Source organism: Corvus kubaryi, unplaced genomic scaffold (assembly GCF_017639235.1).
Source record: "Corvus kubaryi isolate FWS band 111438036 unplaced genomic scaffold, C.kubaryi_AGA036_p1.0 37341, whole genome shotgun sequence".
Classification (NCBI taxonomy): Eukaryota; Metazoa; Chordata; class Aves; order Passeriformes; family Corvidae; genus Corvus; species Corvus kubaryi.
Window position 1 is genome coordinate 1293865 of NW_024581112.1, and position 15796 is coordinate 1309660.

Consider the following 15796-nt stretch of genomic DNA (forward strand, 5'->3'; position numbering starts at 1 on the left):
TTTTGCTTTCCCTATAAAACTGATTTTAGCTCGATCTGCGAGTTTGTGGGCTGCAGATGACCCAGCACACCAGGTCAAGAAAAATCGGAGCTAAATTGGAAGGGACTACATGAATCAGACTCTGTGGATAATAAATATTTTCTTCTTTTTAGGAAAATACTTTGGGTGCGCCTTTACACAAACACTAAATTGAACATGTAACACAGACTGTAAACACTATAGCAGGGAGTCACTCAGAGAGGGCTCTGGGTTAGAGATAAAACATTGACCATTGAAAATATTTAACTCCTCTGCACTGCACCATATGGTTGTTGCTTTCGGCTTTTACCTCCTTTAAATAACGAGTCTTTGAGGTGTCTTTAATTTGTCTTTATTCTTAAGTCAAACAATATCATCACTGAATTGAAGAACGAGGTTACTGGTTGAAATACAAGTGCAGTGTGAGACAAATATGGAAGATAACACTTTGTAAATAAATTAATACAGAATAATTGTCTTTGCATAGTTCAGAAGTGAAAAGTAGGCGGCAGCAGTGCACACGTGCTGTGAACTGACACACACCACCACAAAAACCCAAGTTCCTAGACGAACTCTTGCAGCTGCAAAGAAAACAAACCAAACCAAAAATACCTCAAACCTCAGAGAGCACTAACTATTAAAAACCAGGCAGAAAGGGAACTAATAAGCATTTTTTTCTTTTTCTTTTTTTTTTTTCCTTAACAGACCATGCTGCAGAAAGAGTGTTTTCTCCACAGACAGAGATGCTTTTAGATAATCTGCCTTGGCATCCCATAGCCTGTCATACCCGACTGTGATGCTCCTTTGTTGCTGCCCATCTGAAGGCCTATTACGTTCTGTCCCTGCCGAAGCTGCTCCTCTGAAAATCCTCGTCGATTCTGCTGTGCTTTCCTGTCCAGATGCACGAAAAAAGAGCAAAATACATACATACCATCATTCTGTGTGTGATCATGAAATCATACAGGGATCATGAAAATCAATCTGAAATTGGCTCATGTCCCTTGTAATGCAATATGTCATGTGCACCATCCCATGTGCTGGATAGTACTGGCCGAGCTAATTGCTTTCCTGCAGATAGAAGTAATGCTCTAGTCAAACATACAACACTTTATACTTTCACTGTCCCCGTTATTCCAGAACCCCAAGGGACTTCCCCAGCAGCTGTGACAGGTAAAATGTTTATGCAGTGCTGTATATAAAACACAAAATAGGGTTAATTTGTGTTGAGCCCTGTATCTCTTAACATCTGTAGTTCATGGGATCTGATCAATGAGACACTTACTTGTGGTATACTACAAGTTGATACCCATCCAGAGCAACAGTACAAATTGGTATAATTTAACTCGGAGTAAATAAAAGCTTAGTGTACCCAGAGCAACAAAGGGTCAGAGAAGGAACTTGCTCATTTTTGCAGAGCGGACACTGGTTGTCTGCAGGACAGAACACTTGCTTTGTTTCCATTTCAAGATCTCTCACCTCCTAAGCAGTAGACTTTGCCCTTTGCACCTGTGTCTTAACTATATGACAGTCCTTTATCTTCTGTCAAAACATACTGACCATTTTTGTTCAGTGTCTCTGGTCTCAAAAGCCCTTTGGATCAATGAACCTTTGTTGGAGCATAAAAGGAGTCTTTTTCTCCCTGAAAATAGCACTGAAGGCCAAAGTGGCAGCTAAGAAGGACAAAAGTTTGCACTTTGCTGCCTCACAAGAAACTGTTCAGCTTGGATTCATCTTTCATTTATACTAGGTGGGAAAACAAGCAATTTACAATGGAGAAGGATCAGTCTGTTGCCATCAAACGAGCCATATGAACTGGCAGAGCCCCAGACTGAGGGAGGCTCTCCATCTACCAGACCCTACTCCCATACAGGTAGAATCTATTTCCCTGCTGTGTCTGTTTGTCCTGTGATCAGGTTACAGGTTACACTGCAATATGGCATCAAGTTACAGTTCCCCTTTTCTTCCCCACCCCACCACTAGATGAGAATACTAGATTAGGTACCTGCTGTGATTGAAAACCATCAACACGATCCTCTCTGTGAGGGTCATATCCTGCTGAGAACCCTGGCTCAAGTCCAAAAAAGCACTTAAACTCTCTGCTAGGCTCAAGGTGTTCAGGACAGTGCAGGAGACAAACCCATGTCCACGTGACAGCCCAGCAAAGCAGAAGCACGAGAGAGATCCACAGGACACCAGGACTGACCAGTCATTTTTCAGAATGAGTCAAGTGGTGAAGTATAGACTAGTAAGAGGGCTTATAGAGGCCCATCACAGGCTTTCAGATCCCACAGCTCTTGCCAGAAAGCTCACTCTTTTGGGGGAAGCACACAGAACTGTGGTGCTTCAGAAAGCAGGCCCCTCTCACCGCTGCTTAATTTATTTTCCAGAATACTTACACAGGCACCAAACTACTGCCAGAATCTCTAGGAGAGGATGTTTTTAGAACTACTCCTATTACCTAATTAAATCTCAGGTTCACTGTGTCTGCCTCTATTTTAACTAAAAAAAAACCAGGAGAGCATTCTACTGTTCTTTTCTTTTTCCTTCTAGAATGTTTAGCTATGTTGATGAGTAGTTCCACAGAGAGTCAGAAAGTAATTTAACAAGAGAAAAACTGAGACCTGCAAAGAAGAAATAAAAGGCAAGACTAAAGGGTAGCCTGGATATATGAATAAAAATGTATTACATATATAGCTTGGATCATATAGTGTTATTTTTACCATCATAAGCACCATGTTTAGTATATGATGGTCTTACAGATAACATGTACAAGATTTGTTTTTAGGTGGGTGGAAATGGCCTTAACTGAGAGTAAGAAAAGAGGTGAAGGCAAGTCTACTCATGTCTAACACTATGTCAAATTCTGTTTGGTCTGTCTGGCATCATTCTTACTTAAAACTGAGCACACCAGATCTGTCAGCTTTTTGTGCCAACTTCACACCAGTGTTTGTGTTTGCCAAGCTACAGGATAACGAACAGCTATGGATCCATGAACCTTGCTAGGGCGTGGAAAGAAGGGGGGATCAGTCTGATGGCACTGGGTATGTGAGACACTGGCAATGGAAAGTTAAATGGCTTAGCTCAAGTGTGGCATTATCCTAATCACTGTAGATCCCTGCACAGATACTCTTATGCCATTTGATATTGGTCTCTCAATTTAACTTAAGGCGATTAAGAATCAGCCTGAAAGCCCTGATTTATGAGTAACACTTGGTGGCAGAGAGGGGGCTTGGTCTGCCTGAAGGGATAGGGAAGCTACTCAGAAAGCAGCTTCTGACTGGCAACATGCTGTAACACCAGCTTTCCTTAAGGCAGTGGCTATAACATGGATTCACAGGGATTGCAATAGCTACGGATTGGCTATCCAAGCAGTACGGGCTGGACAGACAGCTAGAGGAGAAGGGACGTGATCACATCTTCATCCATGCCAACAAAAACTGTTCCCACCCACAATTAAGAGTCCAGATGAAAATTAATTTTTCCATGTGGGACTTTGTTTTAGTTACATAAAACAAATAAGTCTGTCTGGGTCATAGTGATTTCATGTCTGGTTTATATTAAAGAATGTAACTGGATTTGAAATCAATTTTAAATGTAATTATATTCCATAAACATAAATCTATTTGTGCAGTGTATTAAGTTAATGTAACCTGATTTCATATAAACAAGGAGTTTGCATTTATTCACCTAAAATTCAAATCTCAGATTCAGTTTAACCAGCTCAGGGCTTAAGACAAGCAAAGTGAAGTTTGCTTTATTTTTGCTGAGCCTCACCTAGACATCAGAAAATTCAAGGAAAGAAAAGACAAGCAGTCAGCACTCTTTTTGCTAAGCTGTCTTCGACATTTCTGTGTAAGAAATACTCTTGGAAGGCAGAAAGTCATGTCAATAATATGCCTGTGGGGCAGGAGAGTAACTGTGGGAGGATTTCCTTTTCTTCCTGTCCCTGCTTTACAGCCTCCTGAGCCAAAACAAATGGAATTTCAGAACAAATAAACAGCTTTGCCAAGACAGAGAATTCTTCACAGATAGGTGGTGCTCCCCAAGAATAAAGAAGCCTAGGAAATTAAATCATTTTTGGTTTGATAAAAAAAGGAAAGAGATTTCATGCCTTCTCTTTGCTCAGTAAGGGGGTCACTACATAGGGGCTCACAGACAACCATAACAGCCTTGTCTTCATTAGTCTTTCTGTCTGCTGTCTGATGTGAGAGAGCAAATCTGATGACAAATGTGTACTTTTCCTGCTTCCCTTCTCTAACCTCCAGAGAGAAAAACCTCCCTATTACAAGGAAACTTGGGAAATATTCTTCCCTTCCTTTCCCAATAAATTTCCTTAAAGCCTAAAGGCAGATGATATTACCAGCTTCCCAGGGAAGACAGCTCTGAGCAGCTGTGCTCTGGACTTTACCTGTGGAACCAGGATGGATCTCCCTTGTAGCAGCCGTCATCCTTGGTGACCGCCAAACTGCCCAAAGCCATTAAGGTTCTCTGCACTGCTGCCATGTCCTTCCCTAGAAGGCCAGACAGTGAAATTAATATAGGAAATCCTTGCACAACAAATAGCTTGGCACACTGAAAAGCAGTTTTATCTGATGTATTAACTAACTCCCTCAGGTCCCTGAAGATGTGCATTAATAGAATTATAAATGCTATTTTACCATTGCTGAAATGAAAGTACTGACATGCAAGAGCTTATTAAAAGTCAACAAAGGGATAGAGTTAAAGCAAAACTTAATTTTTCAGACATTTCTAGGTTTCCAGGCCTTTGATTATTTTAATGCCTTCCCTCATGCCATTTTAAGTCTACAGAATCCATTTGACAAAATTTTCTCCTAAGGAGAGATTACTTTGGTATACAAATAATGGTAATACACTCAGTGAAATGTGGCTGAAGGAGAATAGTGTGTTAAATAACAGTGCTGTGTCTCAGTTTGTTCAGAGTAAGTTTGATTCCTGTGCTAATAGAGCTCACAGCAGTTCTGGGAGCTCCTGCACTGATAGCTTCTATCAGTCCTTCCCAAATTAAACATCAAAGCACCTCTCTAATCTCTCCTACTTACTACGATGCTATTCAGTTTCATACCTTTAATTTTTCCCATTTGGTCTACTATTTTTGCACGTTCTCCCTATGCTACCTTACTCCATCCCTCAGCTCAAAAAGTCAGGGCTTGTCTCATCTTTAGCCAAATATAAGTTACATAACTCATTACCCAGTCCAGACATGCTACCTTTTGGAATACTTTCTAGCAAAAATAAGTTGCAGCAGGTATTTCCAATTGTGTGAAGTGGTAAGTTACTGGAAATCTGCCTTTTGCTTCTCCCTTATGAAATCCTTCCATGAGCATTTCTATGACTTACGTCCCCTCTTTCATTCCAGTTCTTCCTCTTCCCTAAAGCAATGTATCTAGTTAATTGATCTGATTCTGGTTCTTCACATGTGAAAACAAGCAATTCAGAAAAAAGGAGATACCAGAGACATGATGAAAACAGAATTCGGTGGACCAATATTAATGAACATCACTGTAGATGAGCTGGAGTGTAGTGGGAAGGGAACAGTGCACACTCTGTGTTTGTGGTGCATCACCCTGATTACAGGCAGATGCAGTCCAGGGCTCTGTATCACAGTGGCTGAGGTGAGGACAGCACCCTGAAGCTGAAAACATCAGCTTCCAACTGTGCCTGTCATACAGACTACTAAAGTTTATAAAAATCCTATCTGCAGGGGACCATTTCCTCAGAAAATAAATTGTCAGCCATCCAGAACTGATGTATTTTACTGTATTGAAGGCAAACTGTATTGAAGGCAAACTGCATCAGACAGGGTCCTTGCTTGGGAGGGCGGCTGCAGAGCTGACATCCCCCACGCGCACGTCCACAGGCGCACACGGAGGAGCACGAGGCAGGGACCCTCAGAGCTCCCCGGAGCAGCAGATGTACCATATGCTGTAACAGATGCCACAGACAACGTCCTTGGGATGCCTCCCATATAACAGGAGTGCAGTGACTGCCTGGGATGAAAAGGGATGTGGAGAAGGATTTAAAAGTGAATCAGCTGAATAATGACGACAAGCGAAGAAAAAAGCAAAAGGAACAAAAGACAGGCAGTGAAATATGATGATCAGCCTTGCAGAGCCATCTGGCAGCCCCCCCCCCCCACGCTCTGTGCTCAGCTCTGCTTTATTTGTCAGTGATGAGTGGGAGCTGCTGCAGGGGAAAAACTGAGTGAGTGGGAGCTGAATGACACGTGACAAAACAAAACCATGGCCATGGCTCTGCTCTGCAGAGACTCCTTGCTGCATATGAGGAGTGCTGTGGGTGAGGGAAGACCTGAATCCAAGTGGTCTTGTGTCACTTGCCCTCTTCCAGCAAAGGATACAAGGGCCTTGATGGTCAGAATAAAAAAAAAAATACAGGGAAAAATTTTAAATTTCCAGTGCAGTCACCTGACAGAAGGGATCATACACCTTCTCTGAAGCCAGGTTTGACTCTGGTATTGCAGCAAATTGTAGTCAGAGCCTTCCCTTAACTCCAGTACTTGTTTATTGACAGCCATGTGGGCCGCCCACCTGGCCCACAGCTTCAGCCTCTCTGCAGGGACTCACACTCATGACACTCCTGCATCTCAGTGTCCTCTGCAGTGTGCTTTGAATAGCAGAGCCTTGTAGAGGAACTTGGCACTGTTCTTAAAACAATGAGGTAGGGGTCTCTGCTCACTTCTTGTGCAAAGCCTGTCTCTTTAGGGGAAACCTATCTGGAAGGACCTCTTCTCCAGGTCCAGAAAGGGGAAAGTTCAAATACAAAGATGAAGAACTGCTCTGCAGAGTATTCCTGAAAAGCTTTTCTGTAGACGTTGAACAAATACCCAGTGGTGCAGCTGCCTCTTGCCTGCCTGGAAATATACCAAGGAGGGATCTGTAAAAGGCAGAGAACATATCTTGGGCGTGGATCAGGGAAAGCTGCTCAGCACAGTACATTTATGTAAGAAAGGGCCAAAAGAGAGGTGATACTTTCCCTGGATCAAGGAGCCACAGGGATGAAGAAAAATGCAACAGATGGACTGAGTGAGTTTGAAACAGCCAACAGCAGATCGTATCCTAAAATATTTTCATTAATCATTGCTAAGAATTTCAAAGCAAAAGCTCGTGGAAAACAATTAGTGCCAGGGACAAACTGTTTCTCAGTCACACGCTTTTCTTTCCCTACAAACATACATTAACATCTCTCTTTCTAAAGAGGTTATGATGTGAAGTATAGGAGTGCTGCAATTATAAAATAGTGAAAAAGAGACTGTCCTTTTTGCCCAGCTAATGCATCCCTGTTCAGACAATTCAACCCTGAAGCAGCACAGATGCCAGAGGTCAGAGTTACGGTGAGGCACAAAGAGCTTGCAGTGCCTCACTGCTGGAGAGACAGACTGTTTCATCCCAGCACTGAAATGAGCAGCAGGAAGGATGAAAAGGGAGTGGGAAAGTGAGGAGTCACAGATTAGCTTTGGGAAATCTTAAAATAACAGTGAAGAAAAGCTTTGTACGTCTTCCTCCTAGGTTGCAAATTGTGTTTTGACTTCCTGTCCTCAAGAAGTTACTACCTTTTTACCTTATATCTGTTAAGATGATGAGTGAAAGGAAGATAAATTAGAAGACAGCAACTATAATTAAGAACATTATGTCTTCAAAGCAAGTCCTTTTCCTCATAAGGATCAGTGTACCATATTTTCATATGCCATTATGAGTTGCAAAAGACTGCAAAGAACAATGTCTGAAATAAGCCATTATCATCCCTTACAAGATAGATGGAACTTCTCTCTCAACAGCCTGCTAGGCTGATGGGTGGGAAGGTGCTTCTTCAGTGAAAATCCCTTCGTTTAAGACATGTAAAGGTAGATTGCATGAAACACTAAAGACTGAACTGTAAGAAACAATCCTGCCCTTGTGCCCAAAGGTACAGATTTGTCAAGCAAATCTGGCACCCTGAGACCTTTACAGATCCCAGTAACTCCAGCTATCAGTATATCCTTTCCCTCTAACCCATTCATGAAGAGCTCCCTAGTCTTTCATTCCTCCAGCTGTCCTTCACAGGGGTGATCCCTTCCACATATCCCGACTGCCTGTGAAAACAGACCCCACTTTTTTCTCTCAGTGTGTACTCCTACACAAACTATGCTGGCCAGCTTTCTCAGTGGATTGTTTTCCTCTTTCCACTGTTTGATTCTCGTGGAAGATTTTTGACCCTTTCATATGTGCCTTTCACTACTCTGCAGCTGTCTTTGCTCTGAGTGCTCAGTCATTGCACCACCTTGTCCAGGGAGATGCAGGATATACAGTGTGTTTGGTTAGAGCACTGGGATGGGATGCACCACCACAGAAGTGGGCAAAACCAGCCCCATGAATGCACAAATGACTCAGCTTTTCAGCAAACAGAACAAGCAGTTTCCATTTAGAGCATGGGATGGAGACAGACTACACCTGTCTTACTGTAAAACCACAGGAGCACCCTGATTTTTTTTGCTGTTGCCATAGTGACTTCTCTTAAAAGTCTCCTTAGAGAGAGAAGCTCAGCTAATATGGTGTTAAGCAGTGAGTTTTGTTTCTCACTAGTCATAAATGAACCCTCATAAGCTTCATAGAGGCATATATGCTCCTGGGAACACATTTCTTAGCTCCAATTTAAGCTTTGCTTATAATTTTAGAACTGCAATAAAATTTTGTCATCAGAAAATCAGGGTTTTCCATATTCTTGTTAGGAGCTATTTACTTTGAAGTAATTAGCAGAGAGAACAGTTGTTTTACTAGGTCTGTGGATTTCTATCAGAGTGATGGGGTTTTGGATAACACATGAGCTTGGAAAGGTTCCGTTATGCCCTCAGGGTAATATAAATCCCTCAGAGGAAATAATGCAGCACTGGAAGAACATGGTAATGAGGTAAGGCAAACAGCAACAAAAGATAATTACATTAGAGAATATGCCTAGACAAAATGCACATCAAAGCAAAGTAAAATGAAGACTGTAAACTGACTTTCAGTTTATTATTTTTACCTTCCCATAAATCCACTGTCTGGAAAATATCTGTTGTTCTTACTCCGTAGATTTCAGCAGCTTTTAAGAACTGAGATATTTGTTCCATCTGCTTGAAAGCCATTTTTGATTCAGAGATCTTTGCAATAGGCTCATTTCCCTTTGGATGCAAACTGTTTATTAACTTGCATAACAGCTGAGAGATAAAGACAGAAACAAAATTAGAAAGTGGCCACCAAACTAGAAGGCAATTTCTGCACATGAAATGATGCTGCATAATGCTTTTGACCCAGCCAGTTTCTGTCACGGACATAATTTCTTCAGTTAAAAATAAAGAAGTGAATTGATAATAATCAAAGTGTATTAGAAAAGCATTAAAGCTTTCATTAACTGAAGCAATAGCCTAACCATATAAATCCTAATCTGCTAGAAACAACAAAGCAATCACTGGTAGAGGTTATATAACAACTGACAGAGAAGAAGCCTCATGCCCAAGCCAAAAAATAAGCAATGTCAATTGAAATGTTGTTAGAGTCACTTTGGCAGAGATTCAGTGATTAGCATAGTCTTTACAGCCACTGCAAACAGCAGCATCTGCCTGTTGTTCAATAAACCAATGCAATACAATGTTTTAGCTACAGAATTATTCCCAAGAAGACAGTTATGACACAATCCTATCCTTCAGATTTGCTATATCTCTTCGCCTTTCCTTGTCAACACGGATTATTTCTTAAAGAGAAAAGTATACATCTGGTTTTAAAACCGATCTCATTTAACTGCATGAGAAAGGATGCTGAAGGAATGAGTCATACTTATATATAAAACATGCATGACTCATAAGAATCATTAATATCGTACTGATCCCAGTGCACTAGTAGGATAATTTATCTTTTGAGATTAAGACTCTTGGTGAAAAGGAAATGAATCAGATACTAAGATATATATTTCTGCACTGACCTTGAGCTCTGACCAGTTTATCTAAATGAAGACAGGAGACAGGGGCACCGTGCGTATAAACACTGAAAGTGTGTAATTGGACAAAGCACTTACCGTTCCATCCATCAACCAGGTCTGAAAATGTTGCCTTCCAGGAGGAGGGTGCTCTATCTGTTCTCCACACTGTACAATAATCCAGTTCACCAGCCTAGACTCTAATTCTGGGTCGTATTTCTGTTCAATCTTTTCCTGAACTTCTCGGCTTAAGCCATAGCTTGGTCCTCTGTTAGCCATCTCTGGAAACAAGGTAGAACTTACTTAGTGGGCAGAGTCCCAGTCTACACCTTTGAAGTATGCACAGGAAAATTAAAGAATAAAAGAGTGAGCAGCCTGCCCTAAATGTTAGACAGTTGAACAGATGTTCATCAACACTGAAAGTAACTGTACGGCACCGGTTATAGCTGTTCCACAGAACAGGGGAGGGATCAGTGAGGGAATATCCTTTTCCAAAAGCACAAATCAGCTACAACATCTTTTTTAAAAGGAAGGAAAAAACAGCAGTCCCCCCTGCCCAACCACAAAAGCAGAAGAAAAGCAAGATTTAAAACACAGTACGTTTTAAAGAGAGGCGTCTGCTATGTTTACAGAGAATACAATAGGGTTGTCAGATCAACGTTACAGCTGTCTGCAAATCCAAAAGCACTTTAAAATTGCCTACCTAATACTTGCTAATAAGAAGAAGGTTGTGCATGGGAGCAATCCAATTAAAGATGCAGTCAGAGTCTTCCTCAGCAGAGATGCAAGGATGGATATCCAGAGATCAGCACACTGAAAATGCGAAGATGAATTTAAGAGATGAAGGCTGCCACAATGCCCTGCTGCTGCTGCAGCATCGTGGTTTGAAGAACAGTGTATTGATTTGATTTTCCTCACATATGAGGAGGGTCAGAGCAGGGGCGTTGCTAAGAGCCATTAAAGAGACCTGCCTCCTCAGTCACAGCCCGGGGATCCTGTTTATCTCGCCCATCTGTGGTCTGTTTCCAAGCATCTTTCCTCAGCCTTGCACTGCTCACCCCACCGGCTCAGATCTACTCCGCCTAGTCTGCATCAACCCAAACTGCATCAAGCATCCCAGTGGCAGATAGACAGAAATACAAATAGAGGCACTCTATTAAATGAAGGTGACAGAAATTACCACACATCTAGTTTACTTTTAATCATAAGCCAGAAACAAACCCTTTTTCTCCCTGTTCTGCGTCGCAATGATAACAGGCTGAGAGTGTAACAAATAATTTCTCCCCTTCAAATGCTGATAAAAAGTTTGAACAAGGGAACAATATGATGACAAGTGAAGGAAGAGAAGGCAGGTAATAGAATATTTTTATCACCCTATCATCAGTATATATTAGGCTATCAAATAGTGGAATGGTGTCCTGAAAAACAACTCAAACCACTAAAACCAAGGTGAAATCACTGAAAATTAGCAAACCTACTATAAAGCACAAGGATTTTACTTTCTGCTGGTATGAGTCAGCTAACCTCCAGCAATAGGAAGGGACCTATGCCCATGTACAGTCGTTTAAATTTTGATTATACCACCCATACAATGTGGAAGGGGAGAGAGGAAGGGTTAAGACGAGACTTTTCCTGCAGTCCGATTTAATACTATATTAAATAAAATCACTTTTACTTCTTTCTGAGTTATACAAGAATTTGTCAAATGCTTTCATTCATGCTGGTATGAAATAGTTTCCTTTTGGCAAATGATTAATATTCATCTTGATACGCAAGGAGGTTGATAAGCCTGAGGTGGACAGTTTGGCCAACAAAAGTCCTTCTGCTGCATTCAGAAAGGGAAAAAAAATAGGGGAAATAAATACAGTTCCTTGTGTATCTGTTTCCTAATGGGCTCTTCATCCATTACTTTCTCATTTTAAGATTCTGAATTCTCAGACTTATACTGCTTCTGATGCTGCTGGGCTTGAACAGACTCAAGAGATGAAAAATTTAATAGATGACCTAATTCATTGTTGTCCTCCACAGGCATTTCATTTAGTGCTTTCTCTTCCCCGCACTGGTAGTTTTAAACTCCTATGCAACACTAGATTACATAACTCAGAGCATGCTACGTGACAGGGCCACCACTTGAGCACTTTCCATCTCAGTGAGCACGGGGCTGAAGGCACAGCGGATGCGCAGGAACCAAGGCTGCAAGCCCCGCCTGGAGATCAGAGAAGGAGCAGGCTGCAGCTGCAACAGGAAGACGCAGAATATGAATCTGACATCCTTTCCCTTCAGCAGCTGTTAAGGGCTGGGCTTCACACTCTTTGGCCAGCCCCACAAAGAATAAGCTTTATTTTGCACTTTCAGATCTTTTTGTGTTCTTCTGTTTAGAAGGGAGATACCTAGGGTGCCTGGCTGTTTCTGGTCACACCAGGGTGCTCAGTGTCCACTAGCAACAAGATTTCATGAAAGTCACCTGCCTTAGCATCAGCCTCTGGCTCTGTTTCCTAACTTGGGGGCAGGGATGAGTAATTTAACTCTCCTAAGCTGCAGAGCAGAGGTCTCCCCCTTCACAGATGGTTGGCTATGCAACCCGTTCTCGAGGGAAACCCATTCCACACTGGGAAAGCTGAAAAGCTTGTCCATCAATATCAATTTTTAATAAAGCTATGAAAAACTGGAAAACTGCAGAGGATTGGAAAAATGCCAGCTCCCCACCAATATTTTCCAAAGTACCACTAAACAAATCATAAGCCTGCTTTCTGTGCCATCAGTCCTGGGGAAAACAATGGAATATTTTTTTTAAGTGATAATGTTGATACAATTTACTAAAAGCTCTGTAATATATTAGAGTTGGCAACTCCATGACAGGTTGATTAGGGAACTAAACCAATTCTGAAACAACATGACACATTAGAGAGATTAAAGCTGGCTAACGAGTAGGTCCTGTAATATGACTCTAACTGAAAAATCATTAATGATGGTGTATATTTTATTCAGTTTGTACAAGAACATGTTCCCAGGCCTGAACTATTTAATGTTATTAGAAGTCACAAAATGCCTCCCCTAGGCTCCTAAGAAGATCCCAGCTAACATGAATAAGCAAAAAAGATAAAGAAACCTCCTTGAAAGCAGTCTACTTGGAAGCAGACAAAAAGTGTCTTATTGCAGCCAAAGTCCAGCCATCATTGAAAAAGTACTTTTAAGAATGCAGCACTCTGTCCTAGGACAAAACAGATGTTAAAAAACATGCAGAGGATGATGAAAGTAAGATGTTGAGTAAGACACTGTGATTGAAGGGCTTGGCTGAATAAAACATGGGAGGTTCACCAAGAGCAGTGGGAATATCATATCCAGTTACAACAACTACTCTTTATAAAAAGGAGGGGAAGAGGGAAGTAAAATCAAACAAAGTGATTCCAGTAACTGGAGGATTGAAAATTAGAGCTTTTACAGTAATCACTTCAGAAGGATTATCTCACCAAAATCAGAAGTTAAGAAATGGCAAGCACACGTGCCTACAAGTTAAACTGAAGGAGCTCAAGTTCCTTATGTCAGACACAGGTAGATAAAGCCTGATGGTTAGAAATGTGATGTGGAAGAAAGGGGCAGGTTTACAGCACAAAGGTACGACCATTTCACCTACTGATTCTAATGGATTTTGTCCTCTTATTTTTCTTGGCAACACAAGACTGGAATTTATGACTAAAAAACAGAGATGAAGCTTAAATAATTGAAGTAGCATTTCATGCCTGTAAGCACCATGACTCACCTTATGCTCTCAGATAATCACAATATTATCCTATAAATTTAAAAAATCTTTGTAAGTCTTTAAACAAATGCTGCCAAAACCAGTAACAAAACTGATGTTGACTAGCTCACTAGCCCACATGTAGATCCAGGGTAATTTGATAGCTTTCAATGTCTTCCAACTAGAATACAGAAGGAAAAGTAAAAGTTATCCTACCAGAGAGCAATCCTTAACCTTTGTCAGATTCCCTGTTTGGCAGTTCATTCCTTAGAAAGAGCCTGGTATTTCAGCTATTCCAAGCATGATCTTACAAAGTATGGTGGGTTGAATCTCCATCAGATAAAGCTATCCAGCAATAACTGTGAAGTCCAGGCTCCATTTTCCTGGTTTGCCACTGTACAATAATGGACCTTTCATTATTAATTTTAAAATTAAAAAGACCCAAAACAAAAAGCCGGAGTTTTCCGAAACTTTAAGTTTACAGCGCCTCCCTTCATAAAGGAAGCATCTGAAGAGCTGCTCAAAGATCCTCCCTGCATGCATGTCTATGTGTGATGTCAGGTTTTCTAGAGTGGCAGAGAGGATGCTCAGGTCCAGTACAAGCTCAGTTCAAGTACAGGGCCTTTTTCAGGGAGCTTCAAGGCAGGAAAGTGCTCTGCAGAGCCTTGGGTTTCCTTGCTTTTTCATAAGATACCTGGAGATGTTCTACACAAGAGAATTAGGCTAGGAGAAAAAGGCAGTATTGGAATATTGCCCTCTTTTTAACTGTGCAAAAACAGGTGGTAGAGTTATCAGAACCAGGGGACAACATTAATTTTAGAAATTCTAACTTCCCCATTACTTTGAAATCTACAATATAGAGATCCTCGAAGACAAAAAGTGCTAATTTAAGCAAGTATCCTCCCTTCCATCTGCAAAAAGGTTTGTTTGCTAGCTCTGAAGATGTTACACCCCGAGCAAGTGCATACTTTGAATACCTCAAATTTGGGTTTAAAAGAAAAGTAATTCAGGAAAGAAGGACATTCCTATTTGTGTGACAAAAAAGAATGTACCAATACTCCAGCCTGCAGAACAAGGCAGCTCCTAAGGCTGCCATGAACAGGAGTGTTTCTGGAATTTGGAAATCACTGACCACCTTCCAAGCAGCTTGCCAGCAGAAACAGTTACTTCGCACTGGAAACCAATTCCTGTGGATATAATTATCAGCGTTCCCTATTCCCTATTCAAGATGACCTCGGAGGTAAATTGTGCATTGGAATACTCAGGACCTCTTAAGTTTTGTGCTGGATTAACAGGCTCCTTTGAAAGAAACCCAAAAGGTTTCATATCGATTGTTTATCTGTCCCCAACTAAAACAGTACCTCCTGAGAGCTACTTTGGTTAGAAAATTATGCAATACAGATTCACGAGTAGAACAGAAAGGAGGTAACATCTTTATTTCACTGAAACAGACAGCAAAATTTACGAACAAATTTACAAACAAAACCCACCAAAAGAGCAAATCCTCTAACTACATAAATGCTGCTTCTTATGGTTAGGGATTTAGCTTTGCTGTAAGGAACTTTTTCAAGAGCTACTGTCCTAAGAACTAGCATACTCTGGCACACTTTCTGCCAGCAAGCCATAACCAATTAAACCCCAAACCCGAGGATTCTTGTAAGGACAAGATCTGATCCTGGGTAGCCTTCAAGGACTGTTTTTCCCAGGCTAAAGTCTGGGCACCACTCCAACCCCTAAGCGTGCTACTGTTCAGCAGACCTTTGCCACTGACATGAGCACCTGCTTCCACCCCAGCAGGCAGCAGTGACCTTCTCATGTTGCCACGTGGGAGGCAAGCGGACAGCATGGTGCAGATCAGAAGGCCCAAAAAGAACACAACCTTTCACGTGCTAGCCTAGAAACATTTCAAATATTTATTTTAATTTCAGAACCAAATGACTGGAAGTTTTAGGAGCTGTCATTTGCTTTTCTTTCCAAATATAAATGCAGAGCTGCCTGAAGCTTCTTGCCAGACACAAATCAAGAGACTGTAGCAGGTTGAGAATGTGTCTACCTGTGAGCTGCAATTACTGC

The 15796-nt window shown here is 41.4% G+C and overlaps 1 protein-coding gene across 1 annotated transcript; it reads right to left on the reverse strand.

Moving 5' to 3' along the window:
* Nucleotides 1-354: 354 nt before the first annotated feature.
* On the reverse strand, nt 355-11068 carry TAGLN3 (transgelin 3). Its single transcript, XM_042031536.1, has 5 exons — nt 10688-11068; nt 10084-10265; nt 9055-9229; nt 4427-4529; nt 355-909 (listed from the first exon to the last, which is right to left on the reverse strand). Exons 2-5 carry the CDS (start codon nt 10261-10263, stop codon nt 768-770), a joined length of 600 nt encoding a protein of 199 aa, XP_041887470.1. The 5' UTR covers nt 10264-10265; nt 10688-11068; the 3' UTR covers nt 355-767.
* Nucleotides 11069-15796: the final 4728 nt, after the last annotated feature.